At 45.2% G+C, this 13,813-nt stretch overlaps 1 protein-coding gene across 3 annotated transcripts; it reads left to right on the forward strand.

Annotated features, from left to right (window-relative positions):
- The first annotated feature begins 478 nt into the window (after positions 1–478).
- On the forward strand, positions 479–12,779 carry ZCRB1 (zinc finger CCHC-type and RNA binding motif containing 1). 3 transcript variants are annotated; one of them, XM_066591740.1, is made up of 8 exons: positions 479–568; positions 1,903–1,991; positions 4,000–4,028; positions 5,223–5,334; positions 5,417–5,524; positions 9,432–9,538; positions 9,616–9,697; positions 11,291–12,779. In XM_066591740.1, the coding sequence occupies exons 2-8, from the start codon at positions 1,908–1,910 to the stop codon at positions 11,420–11,422; spliced, it is 654 nt and encodes a 217-aa protein (XP_066447837.1). In that variant the 5' UTR covers positions 479–568; positions 1,903–1,907; the 3' UTR covers positions 11,423–12,779. The 3 variants fall into 3 exon arrangements, with proteins under 3 accessions (XP_066447837.1, XP_066447838.1, XP_066447839.1); XM_066591741.1 differs by having other exon boundaries at positions 503–577; XM_066591742.1 differs by lacking the exon at positions 479–568 and adding an exon at positions 645–666.
- The last annotated feature ends 1,034 nt before the right edge of the window (positions 12,780–13,813 follow it).

Consider the following 13,813-nt stretch of genomic DNA (forward strand, 5'->3'; position numbering starts at 1 on the left):
TTGTTTTTATATTTCAACCCCCTCCCCTGAAAAATTGGGGTAGGTCTAATTTCTGGAGGAAAATAAGACCTATCCCAAAATTGCAGCAAAGTTACATGAGAAAACTGGTATGTCCGTGAGAAAAAGAAGCGATATTGTACAAAAACCGCAGGAACACAGCTGCAATATGGCTGCAGAGAAGCCTCATTCACAAGGGTATTCATTCATGCGATCATGTGAAAAACAATTGGCGACCTGCCCATGGTGTGCAGCACAAGAGCCCATGGGCTTGTGTAACTGTGTATGTAACCTGCAGGTGGGGTGACATATACGTCGTGTATATATATATATATATATATATATATATGTACACACATATAGCTTTGCGGCCTGTTACAGTGCATCGTCCTACATAGTTCTCTAATGATGACGAACAGTATCCGCCCGGCCTCACAGACTATCACATCCAACCCTACTGCGCAGACTCCTCTTCGTCACGTGACCGATCACATGGTTATGACGTCATTAAGGTCCTTTTTGATTTGAAGTCGGAAGTCGGGACTCGGAGGAAGAGTGAGGAGTCTTACCGGTAATAGCAGTGAGTGCGGCGGGAGCGGGGAGGGCGGCGCAGCTACCAGCTGGCTCTCCGACGGGACCCGCTTCCCGTCATTTACAGCCGGCCGGTTGGTTAGCGGCACCTCACTAGTGGCTGCCCGGAGTGTGGCTCGCACGGCGCAGCTCGTACCTGACTGATTTCACTGTGTCACATCAGTTTATGTTTTTTCATGCAATCCTGTGAAAAAAAAATCTGTGCCGTGCCGCATCCTGTGCAGCCCGCGGACCTGTGGAGTCACTGCGCAGGTTGTTGGTTCTTGTGTACACAAATACACGTGGGAATGGGGGAATGGGGGCACACGGACGACAACATTACGGTAACGCGTGCAGACGGAATGCCCTTGTGCCTGTGTGAGCCGGCCTAAGACGAGCGGAATGTCCGCGCAGCGGAGGACGCAGATTCACTCTGATACCCACAGAGTTATCGGTTTTGTTGTGTCAGATTCCACCGCCGCCCCATTGGATCACAGGGAGCAGAAGTGCTGCAGCATGACTGAGGCACATCCCCCCCACACCTGCCTAGTGGTGCTGCACTCACCTGAGGCCACCAGGTACCAGGAGGGGAGCTCTGAATCTGCAGCGCTGGTGGGAATGCTGCAGAACTTACCAAGGAACTCTCTGCTGCCAAGATTCTACAACCCTTCATCCCTCCAAATCCACAGCTTCCTGCCGCAGATCTGAATGCGCAATTCAGGCACGGACATTGGCCCAGCTGCATCTCCACATCAAGAAGTAATGTGTGTCTTCTGGATGCAGCATGTGATTGCTCCCAGCAAGAGAAGCCAAGTAATCCTGTAGATAGGAGACCTAAAATTACTATTGCTGACCTGTCATCAGGATCGGCCATCAGTAGGTGATCTAGGTGATCGGCTCCAACCTCTGTGTATTTGGAGTGGAAGCCTCCACGCCGGCCACGACATGGGAGGTTGGTAAGCTGTGTGGTGTGGATGTCCCTCAGGGACATCACGGTCCGTGGACGCTGCGAGTTCCTCTGCAGGAGACGCATCAGTGCGCAGCCGCACTCTACGGTGGATCAGGAGGCGCATTGCCTGCCTTCTCACCCACCTTGTGTGTTATTGCAGGAACTGCAATTGTTTGGTGCTTATTAATATTTTAGAGATAATTGAAGTCCTTTGTTTTCCGGGGTATGAATCAGCCACTTAGATGTTTCCTGCATAGCGACACAACGCTTTGCACAATTACGGCTAAGTTATACCATCACCCGTCTAACTATAATGGCGCTGTGGTCGTAATATACCGTAACACCGACTGCACATCTTACTCACATTTCCAGTTTTGTCTTCACAGCTACCATGAGCGGAGGTCTCGCCCCCAGCAAGAGCACCGTGTATGTGTCTAATCTGCCCTTCTTGCTCACCAACAATGACCTCCACAGGGTATGTATGCAGTCAGCGGTGCTCTGTATTTTGGGGATCCATGGCATTTCTACTGAAGGGGAATCAAGCTAACTTCACACGGGCGAGTGCGATATCAGGCTTGCCAACATGAGATTTTACCTGCGAATGTGAGGCGATTTTATATCAAAACCACCTCCCATCACGGTCCTCCTCCATGGCTGACAGCCGCAGCAGGGGATTGCGGAGTGTCCCCCATTGTTTTCAATGGGGAGACCTCGCATCGCATCACGTGCACCTAGCATGTGGTGTGTCATACGGCTTCCAACCCCATTGAAAACAATGGGCGCTGTGATGCAAGAGCACGAACAAGATAGGACATGCCGCAATTTGTTTCCTGCATTGCACTGCGATGCAGAATAAAATCGCCCATGTGTATCACCCCATTCAAAATATTGGTCATATTTGTGCGTCTCGCAATGCACATATCTCGTGATTTTTCTTGGCCGTGTGAAAACTGCCTCAATGGGTCTACCGTCGTCAAATAATATCAAAAATATTCCTTATTATTTAACCCATTAAGGACCAAGAACTGTAAATTTACGGCGCCTGGTCCCGGGCTTTAAACCCAGCTGATAGTAAATATACGGCGCGGGATTAAAGCCTCCTTCTGCAATCAAGCAGGAGCACGTCGGGTTGTCGGCTGTTTGTAACTGCTGATAACCCGGAGGAGAAAGCGGGAGGGGTTTTTAACCTTTTCTGCCTTCTCCTTTCTCTAGTACACAGCGCTCAATGAGCACTAGTTACTAAGAAGTGGAAGTCTAACTTCCGCTACGCTAGCCAGTGATCACGTGACCGCTGGGATTCCCTGCTACAGCAGAGCTGCAGGGTGACTATTGTCACTACAGGGGATGTTTCTCCCTATAACTGGGGGCTCCTATGGATGCCCCAGCTATAGAGGAAAAGTGTCAAATAATAATAATAAAAAAAAAAAAGTGGATATCCCCCAAAGGTTTTATATGACGTCATGGGGGACATAGATCGTAAAAAGAATAATTACATAAATAAGTACAACAAAATTACAGAATAAATCAATAATATATAACAATATAATCAATAGAAGAAAGAAAATAACCCCAAACCAACACCAACCAAAACCGCGCTCTATACGCACCTTGTCATCTAAAACCATACTTACTATATATCAAAATGTCCGAAACTAATTGAGGCACCTATTCCCATACATTTTTTTTTTTTAAGCGTAACTATACTAATTAAAATAAAAACAAAAACTTAAAATGTTTAAAAACAATCTTTTTTTTTTTTTTTAAGCTTTTTACCCCTAATAAAACTAAGAAATGGGAAGAAAAGTCAGTGAAAAGGATATTAAAAAGTCCCCCTATATGTCATGCAAAAAAATGCAGCAAAAATAATTTTGGTAGCTGAAGGAAAAAAAAATAGGTCAGTAAAGCCACCACATGGGTAAAATCTAGAGATGAGCGAACCTACTCGGCCACGCCCCTTTTTCGCCTGAGCACCGCGATTTTCGAGCACTTCCGTACTCGGGCGAAAAGATTCGGGGGGCGCCGTGGGGGAGTGGGGGGGGGGGGGGCTCATCTCTAGTAAAATCCCTAAAAAGTATCTGGTCCCTAAGGGGTTAATGGTTTACAATTGTCACACACAAAGTATATTCTCTTTTCAAAATGCTTCCTATGTGTGTTTTCAGAGTATAAGTATATACCGCATATACCGTCATCCAAGTGCAGGACCATCCCAGCAGTTCTCGTAATCCGCTGCAGTCCGGTGATCACCAGGGTGTTTTGGGTGACTTTACATGCGGTATATACCTGTATACTGCAATTAGATCTATAAAACACTTTGAAAACCAAACCTGCCTCCTGCATGCATTATTTCTGAAGTGGGTTCCTAGCGGCACTTTGTTCCTGACGCTGCTTGCTTTGGATTTCTGTTTTGAACTGTATCATTGCACATCTTGGTTTTAAAAAATGAAATAAAAATTCCTTACATGTCCCTTTTTTAACGTTTTCAGATTTTCTCAAAATATGGAAAAGTAGTCAAGTAAGTAAATCAATACAAATTACTAATGTCAATGATTTGTACTATCAGTCTAATTAATGTGGCAGCTGCATTTCTTCCACAAAAGGGGGGTGGGAGGACAAATCTTGTTTCATATGCCTGCCCTAACCTGGTAGCTACCAGCCGCCATCAATGTACAGTGGGTGGTGTATGGAGCGGGATAGGAAGCCTTGTGCGCTCCAGAATTCTACCAATAAAAACTACAGGTGGGCACTCAAAACAAAAAAAAAAAACCTTGCACGGCTCCATTAGTAGAAAAAGAAGAAAGGGTATCAGGTTATTGCAACACAATTTAAAAATTTTTTTTTAAAGTAGTAAAACCAACATAAATGTGTAAATTTGGTATTGTCTCATTTGTACTGACCTGCGTGTCATTTTTGCAGCACCATGAAAAATCTATGGCACACTTAAATTTTTTTTTTTCCATTTCACCCACTTAAAACATTTTTTTTTTAGGGTTTTCAATATGTTACATGGTACATTAAATATTTGTATTAAAAATTACAAATTGTTCTGCAAAAAACACCCAAGCTGCTTTGATAAGCCCTTATGTGGCTACATTGTCAGAAAAATAAAAAAACTAATGGCTGTTGAAAATCGGTAATGAAAAGGAGAATTAGAAGAAATAATAAAACCCTGGTCGTTAAAGGGTTAATACTAAGTGCACCGGATTAAGATATGCCTAAATTATTTAGAGGCGCATGCCTCTTAATAAACTAGACAAAACTTTTGCTTGTCTGTGCATTTGTAAGGAAAAAGTAAGCCAGCTGCGAGCTAGCCTTGATTTGCGCTGTAAATACTACCTATGGCAGGCTGTGGGATGCGTCGCCTCTCCGTGAAGCCTGCCAGGGTTTTTTTTTTTTTTTTCAAAGTGCACAAAAATTTGCAACTTTTTTTAAAACCAGAAAACTGTCACATGATAACTTCCCAAAGTGTCTTCAGACACCTGCGCCCTGCTCGGAGTGCCTGAGAAGGACTGGATGTCCTTAGATGGTGGAGGCATTTCTGTCTTGCTCTCCCTATAATCGAGCCTTGTTGATCATATTGCCAACATATGTTGCCATGCCTTCACATCCATTCAGATGTGCAGTGATCCATCAAGATTCAGGTGTATTCTATATCTTAAGATGTCTTCAATGTTACCAAGTAGCATGCATTTTTCTTGCTATCTTTTAGAGTCACTATTTTGAAGGATAAAGACTCCCGGAGGAGTAGAGGAGTTGCGTTTGTCCTATTTCTAGATAAGGAGCCGGCACAGAACTGCGTCCGAGCTCTGAACAACAAGCAAGTAGGTGATTTCCAAACTGCATTTGGAATGATTACTACCTAGAATGTTCGAGTTCTTTCATAAATCCATGCTTGTCTTCTAGCTTTTTGGCAGAGTAATAAAAGCTAGCATTGCCGTCGACAACGGTAGAGCGACTGAATTTATACGGAGGCGGAATTACACGGACAAGTCCAGATGCTATGAATGTGGGGTGAGTACAAATGCCAATCAGCAGTAGTATAATACATTAAAAGTATTTACTGTCCTTGGAGTTCTTCAGAGCCCTTTTACATGGAATGATTATCGTTCAGATTCTCACTGGATCGCGGTAATCTGAATGATCGTTCAGTGTAAATGCTGCCAGCGACTGAACGACTAATGATGATTTATTCGCTTATCGTCTGTCGTTCAGTTTCTACATGCATAAAAGTCAAACGGTAGTCAGCATTTGTTGACTGTCTATATGCGAATGGAAGCAAGTGAAAGCAATCTCCAGTCCTAACTGCCTCTATTCACTGAGCGATCATTGCTCCTGTGTCAAAGCATAGGAACGATTCTCGCTGGTTGGGACAACTGACAGGCACTTAAGCGCCCCACAGTCATCTCGAGTAGGACCCTCCAGGCTTTATTGCATACCAGTGCATTTAATTGGGCTTGTTTGACCCTGGTAAACCAGAATGAATCTTGGCGGAGCTTGCATAGCCTAGCACAGATGGACGGAGAGAATTTGCTGTCTTTTACAATTGCAAAGCTATAAGAGACAGGTACTGAGGATGATTAGAGGTACCTATATAGTAGAGGGGATCACTTCTCATCCTATAACCTAGCCCTTCACCATGCCAAACAAGTTTATTTCACCTCCCTTGTCTCCTCACTATCCCACAACCCCAAACAACTCTTTGAGACCTTTCACTCCCTCCTCAGCCCCAAGGAACAGGCCCCTGCGACAGACCTGACTGCTGGAGAACTAGCTGCCTATTTCAAAGAAAAAATCGACCACATTCGAAAAGAAATCTCTGAAAGCTGCATGGTTAGCCCTGATCCCAGCTCCATCAGCACTGCACCCAGCACCTACTCACTATCTACGCTAGAACCAACGACAGAGGAAGAAGTCTCCAGGCTCCTTTCCACTGCCCGCCCTACCACCTGCGCCAGTGACCCTCTCCCCTCTCACCTCCTCCGCTCCCTTTCCCCAGCTCTCATTACTCACCTTACCACAATCTGCAACCTCTCCCTAACCTCTGGCACTTTTCCCTCCTCATTCAAACACTCCATTATATCCCCTCTGCTTAAAAAACCAACCCTGGACCCGACTAATGCTGCTAACTACCGACCCGTCTCAAACCTCCCCTTTATCTCCAAATTACTGGAACGCCTGGTCTACTCCCGGCTTACTCGCTTTCTCTCTGACAACTCACTCCTCGACCCCCTCCAGTCTGGTTTCCGCTCTCTGCACTCGACCGAAACTGCCCTTACAAAAGTAACAAATGACCTGATGACTGCAAAGTCGAGAGGTGATTACTCCCTACTAATCCTCCTTGACCTGTCTGCTGCATTTGACACTGTCGACCATAATCTCCTTCTCACTATGCTCCACTCTATTGGTCTAAAGGATACTGCTCTCTCCTGGTTCTCCTCTTACCTATCTGACCGCTCTTTCAGTGTTTCCTTTGCTGGTTCTATCTCTGCTCCACTTCCTCTCGCTGTCGGGGTACCCCAGGGCTCGGTCCTTGGTCCCCTTCTTTTCTCTATCTATACTGCCCCAATTGGACAAACAATCCACAGATTCGGCCTCCAATACCATCTCTATGCTGACGACACCCAACTATACACCTCCTCTCGTGAGATCTCTGGACCATTCCTCCAAAATATCACCGACTGTCTGTCCGCTGTCTCTTACACTATGTCCTCCCTTTTTCTCAAACTAAACCTCTCTAAAACTGACCTCCTTGTCTTTCCACCTTCTAACCGACCTCCCCTCAACATCTCCATTCCAGTGTCTGGCACCATCATAACCCCCCCGACGGCATGCCCGATGCCTTGGGGTCACACTGGACTCTGACCTCTCCTTTACCCCCCATATCCAATCTCTGGCCCAAACATGCCACATGCACCTCAGAAATATTGCTAAAATACGTCCGTTCCTAACCACGGACACGCTAAAGACGCTCGTGGTTGCCCTCATCCACTCCCGGCTTGACTACTGCAATTCGCTACTCATTGGCCTCCCCCGCACTAGACTCGCTCCGCTCCAATCCATACTAAATGCAGCAGCTAGACTCATTTTTCTATCCAGTCGTTATTCAGACGCCTTTGCATTATGCCAGTCGCTGCATTGGCTGCCCATCCACTGCAGAACTAAATTTAAACTCCTCTACCTCACTCACAAAGCTCTGCATGACGCTGGACCACCATACATCGCCTCCCTACTGTTAGTACACCAGCCAGCCCGCTCACTCCAATCGGCTAACACACTCAGACTAAACACCCCTGTAATACGAACCTCTCATGCTCGCCTACAGGACTTCACCAGAGCAGCACCCATCCTCTGGAACGCTCTACCCCAAGGCATCCGGACAATTCCCGATGCACGAAATTTCAGACGTGCCTTAAAAACGCACCTCTTCAGGGAAGCATACCAAATCTCCTGACCTAGTCCCTCGCCCCTCCCTATGGTGCTCCACCCTGTTTGCCTTCTGATTAAATGATCTGTACATAAAATTTCCTATTGCCTGTGTTCCCCAACCCCTGCACCTCCTGTACCACCCCCAACCCATTTGTGTCTAACCCAATGTACCTTATATTGTAATTGTTGTATTGTTTTGCATTTATCCATGCCTGAAAGCGCTGCGGAATAAGTTGGCGCTATACAAATAAAGATTATTATTTATTTATTATTTATCCTCCTGGTTGTGTATTTATGATCTGTAGCTTATTTACAAGAATATAAAATTGTCCACCCAGCAGGCAGAAATGGTATAGCCTTTAGCTAATGCTGTGCTGATGAATCATGGGATTGATGTGAAAGTGAAAGCAAAAATCTCACAATCAAGATGGTGCCTGACAAGCATTAGACAGGCGACTACAGTGTACAGAGTAGACCGCCTGTCACTCTGGACATCGAGTGAGGGGCCAGAGGTAAAAATGTGTTTTAGGCCCCCTGTCTACGGCCGTGATGGAATATCGCTAGCGATATTCCACCACGGGGGAGGAGGGGAGCAATCTGCCAAGTTTCTGCGGTGAGCCTATCTGACAGATAGGCCCACCATGGAGAACTGCGGCATGCCGCGATTTGAATCCCACTAGCAGAGAATCGCTATGATTCTCCGCTCTTGGACGTTGAGGCTGTGCCTTCCATAGCAACGCTATGGAGAGCGTTCACTGCGTTACCCACGGACAGATTATCTCCGCCGGCCGATAACTCAATGAACAAGGTTTTTAAATTATGGATATGGCAAAAGGGGGTGGCTTAAGGTTTTTTTATTACTTTTAAACAGTTAAAAAAAACTTTATTGATTCTTTTTTTTTTTTTTTCTCCCTTCCTTTTACTTTTAAGTCCCCCTGGGACCACATGCAATGCTTTGATCGCTCCTGCAGTATGACGTAATGCTTATAGCATTACGTCATACTGCAATTTGACAGGCAGCCTATCAAGCCACCCCACGGGGATGGCTTGATAGGCAGTCTCCCAAGGCAGCCCTGGGACCTTTTAAAAAGGCCCACGGCTGCCATGACACCTGCACAGCTTCCCCGATCTCACCGCGGGGGGGGGGGGGGGGGCGTACGGGACCCTCTAACATCATTCGGGGGATTTAAATGCCGCTGTCAGAACTGACTGGCATTTAAAGGGTTAACAGTCCCGATCGGCCACACCCCGATGCTCCACCGTGGCGGGGCCGTACGGGACCCTCGAACATCCTTTGGGGCATTTAAAGGGTTAACAGTCCCGAACTGCCACACCCCGACGCTCCAGGACGTAAATGTACGCCCTGGAGTGGGAAGGGGTTAATATGATTGCCTTTTAGATTGTGAAAAGCCATGTTCCAGTCACTGGTTGTGTGAACAAGCAATATCTCAGACTGCTAATAATACGCTTGTTGTTTGTCTGTTTGATAAAGGACGCAGGTCACTTGAGTTATGCTTGTCCGAAAAATATGCTAGGAGATCGGGAACCTCCGCAAAAGAAAGAGAAGAAAAGAAAGCGAAGGGTTGAAGTGGAAGAAGTGTAAGGAATCGGTCTATTAGCCAGGACAGAATTGCTATCATTTTCTCCATGGTCCTTACATATACTTAATCTTGCAGAGTTGAAGAAGAAGAACAACAGAGTGAAGATGAAGGTGAAGATCCTGCTCTTGACAGTCTTAGTCAAGCCATTGCATTCCAGGTATAGTTGTTAAACTACGTGGATAATCCCTGTTTGTTTCTAGAAAAAAACTTGCTTTCTACCAAGATTTACGGAGCCTCATACTACGAAACTGTATCCTGGCATCACAGCATCTCAAGAGACTGCCAGGTAGACAGTTTTGTAAGCGATAGTCTGGAGCATTGTGGGCTTGGGTACCATCCAGCTTTAGAAATAGAAAAATAGGTACAAAGTATGAACACTGTTTCTCGTTGCTGGATTCTCAAGGCAATTATGCAGATTAGCTTTTTTTTACGTTCTACTTTGCAAAGGAACTTGGCTCTGGGATAGACTAATTAGATTTATTACAGTCTAATGGACTAATTATTTTGATTGCACCCATTAAAGGTGTTGACTTCTACTTACCTATCCAACCCTCCACCCCAGTGAGGAAGAGGCTGAATGCAGTGCTGCTCCATTCATTTTCAGTGAGTGCTGGAGATAGCGGAGCGCTTGTACTCCGCTATTTCTGCACATGCTTGACTGCTGCTCCATCCAATCTGCTTCTCACCGCCCCGTGATTCTTTTCTATAGTAGCAGTGTGTCTCATGCTCCCTCAGTTATGTGGTCTGATGGTCATTTTCAAAGTTATTTACAATGTTAATCCCTTGCAATTCAGCTGTGTATTATCTATGAGGTTCTGCAGCAGCTTAGGTAAATTCTCTTCACACTGCACAGCATGCTCTCAGCAACAGTGTGGGAGGACGATGATGAGCATCTACACAGAAATAGCTAGTTTTGAGTGGGTGTGATTATGCCAAACAGCCTCTGTAAGAAGGGAGGTGGAAGCTGAGCTTTATATCTGTTCCTTCAGGAGAAGAAAATGGCAAAATAGTGCTGGAAACACCCCTTGTGGCACAAACTTGTATGTAGGAGAGCTTGCACACCGACTATGAGGGTTCCTGAAAGCATAGGAAGGAAAGCTCAATGCACAAAAAAATGCTTTTTTTTTTTTCTCCAAAGACTCCGTAAGATATGTGCATATTGATTGTTTTTTTTTTCATGCCCAAAGATTCCTTTTAAAGGAGGTTGTTCATTTGTAAACTCTCCACATGATAGGCCATCAGTAATAGATCAGTTGGAATCTGCTGCCCAGGATCCCTGCCAATCAGCTGTTCACTAGTGCAGTGTGCACTTATCTGTGCCGCTGCAGTTGGAACATAATAGTCTGCTTTCTGCAGAAATCCTGGCAGTGCATGGACACACTGGCATGGAAAACAGCTGATCTGTGGGGGGCAATTATTGATCTATCATAAGGATAGTTCATCAGTAGTTTACAACTGAACAACTCTTAAATTATTTTAGCTGTCTCTCTCTGTATTCTCTCTTACAACTGACATCAGCAGGGAGGAAGTAAAGGTCTACAGTAATTCACCTCCTTCTCTGTCCTATTTTGAAACGAATGGAGTGAGCAGCTTTCAAGTGAATAAAGCTGATGAGCAGCATAGAGCAGCCATGTTTAAATTTTTGCTTAGAAATGTGAATTTACACCCTAAAAGGGAGGGTACGTAGATTACTGCAGGTATGCTTTATTTAAAGATGTATTTCCAGTATTGTTTGTTGTTTGCATTCCAGCAAGCAAGAATTGAAGAAGAGAAAAACAAATTCAGACAAGCAGCGGGGGATGCCTCTACATCAGATGACTCAAGAAGACCTAGAATAAAAAAGAGCGCATATTTTAGTGATGAAGAAGAACTTAGTGACTGAGTTTATACTGTAGCTTTGTGATCTACACACCTAGAGGTCTTGTTGTTCCTCTCGCAGTTGCCATGTAATACAGGACCTTGAAAACTGCATCTTTCAAAGTGATCAGAAGATTTTGCCATGTGGCTTTTTTTCCATGACCACTAATTATTTCAACCAGTTGTTTGAAGGGTTGGCCATGAGTGGTAGATTTGTCGGGATGCCACGCACCAGATCCCTGCCAATCAGCTGTTCAATGGCTGGTGCTCTCGTACACTGAGCTGATGTGTGCAGAAAGCAGACAGCTCTGTTTGTACTGCAGCCGCCCAACTTGGTTATACAGAGAAGGTTTCCATTGCAGCAAATGAGAACTTAGCCTGTAACACCAAACTGGGCCCCTATAGTGGGAAAAGAGCTGTGTGCTTCCTGCATATATCAGCCCACTGTACTAACACACCAGATCAGCAAACACAGATCGTGGCAGGGGTCTGTCGCCTGGGACCTCCTTTTTTTTTTTTCTATGGTCAGCGTATGCAACTCTGTCCATACGCAATACATTGCATATGGGGGACAATGCATACACACCCCTGCTATGAAACACCGCAGGAAGTAAAAAAAAAAAAACTTGAAAAAGTCACGCTGCGTAGGATTGCGTGTGTGACATGCACGGCTGTGCACAGTACACTCGCTGCACAGTACACTCGCTGCACAGTACTCTCGCTGCACAGTACTCTCGCTGCACAGTACTCTCGCTGCACAGTACTCTCGCTGCACAGTACACTCGCTGCCTCTTCTGGAGATTCTCACAAGCTGGTAAAATGCTGCGTGACCCACGTGGTTGTGTGAGTGAACCCTTCAATGTTAATATAAGACATACAAAGCTGAATATGCTGCCCTGTGTAAGAGTAACATAGTACAGTTATAGGTCTGTACGGCCTGTAGCCAAAGTGCAGAAAGTAGGAGGCAATACAGGGGATTCATAGACTGAGCTCCTGAGAGGAGCGCTCTATGGTGGCACGTAATACACCAGTTGTCAAGGCCTACAATAAATGCACCTCCAGTCTCTTTTTATACTAATGTCTACTGGTTTTACAGAACTATCTCTGCTGATGATACCAATGAATCCTTGTAACTATAGTATATACCATGCTCAACTGTAACATTTATTTTTTTGCTTTTATTTATTTTTTTTTAACATTCCTGCTTTCCAAAAGACATGTTTTTTTTTTTCTTTTTTTCCCGACTGTGTACCCAGATGAGGGCTTGTGTTTTGGGGGTTTTTTTTAGATTTAGATTCATTTTAAATTGCATCTAATATACAATATTAATATTGAAAAACTTTAAAATAAAATGTCTGTGGGATTACTTGGGAAAACTGCAATTAGTGTGTGTGTGGGGGGGGGGGGGGGGAGGGGTGTTTAGGGTGTAGTAAACATGGTATGTTAACTATTGTGTAGGTCATTCATATCACGATTATGGTGATACTAAATTTGCATAGTATTGACTATGGTTGCCTGTCCATAGGCGTTTTTGCATTGCATTCCCCGCGGCGATAATCTGGCCACGGGGAACGCAGTGCACACTTTCCATAGCATTGCTATGGCAAGCACAGCTCCCCTGTGCACGAGCGGAGAATCAAAGCGATTCTCCGCTCGCAGGCGGCAAATTGCAGCATGCTGCGAATTGCCGCGGTGAACCTCTCTGTCAGATGGGTTCACCACGGTGATCCATCAGATTGCTCCTGCTCCGCGGTGGAGATCTGCCGCGGGATATCGCAATGCCCGTGGACAAGCAGCCTAAGTCTTAGTTTTTGCGGGAAGAGCTGTAGATTTTAATGGCATCTCTTTGGGGTGCATATGACTTTTTGATCGTGGTGTGCGTTTTTTTTTGTTAAATTCATTTGGGTATCTGTTTTAACACCGTTTGTTTGCATTGGTGTGAAATCAATGCAGGTGATGGATCCAGCATGTCCTGATTAGATGCAACAGTATCTCTTTACCTCAAAGTTATCAGGTCAGCTGGTAATGGCCATCAGGAAATGGGCGTAGAACTATTGGCTTGTGAAAGGACAATTCCTGTCCTTACCTATTAATGTAAACATTTGCTGGCTCTGGCTTCAGAGGGGCTGTAGGACATCAGAGACCTCTTGGGGGGGGGGGGGGGGGGTGTCCGTGTGTGTGTCCTTTGCTGAAGTCTACTTCAAAGGTATTTCGGCACCCAGATTTCCTGGATACTGAAAAGCATTTAACCCAACATAACAATGAATGCTTAGACACACAGAGGATATCTGACAGGCTAAGTCTTTACAATATCTATCTAACTATATGTCTATCTTTCTACCTGTCTAATTTAAAATCTTCCAGCTGAAAGAGCTGATTGGCTGAACGCCTCAGACAATCACAATCACAGGCAGCT

Source organism: Eleutherodactylus coqui, chromosome 2 (assembly GCF_035609145.1).
Source record: "Eleutherodactylus coqui strain aEleCoq1 chromosome 2, aEleCoq1.hap1, whole genome shotgun sequence".
Lineage (NCBI taxonomy): Eukaryota > Metazoa > Chordata > Amphibia > Anura > Eleutherodactylidae > Eleutherodactylus > Eleutherodactylus coqui.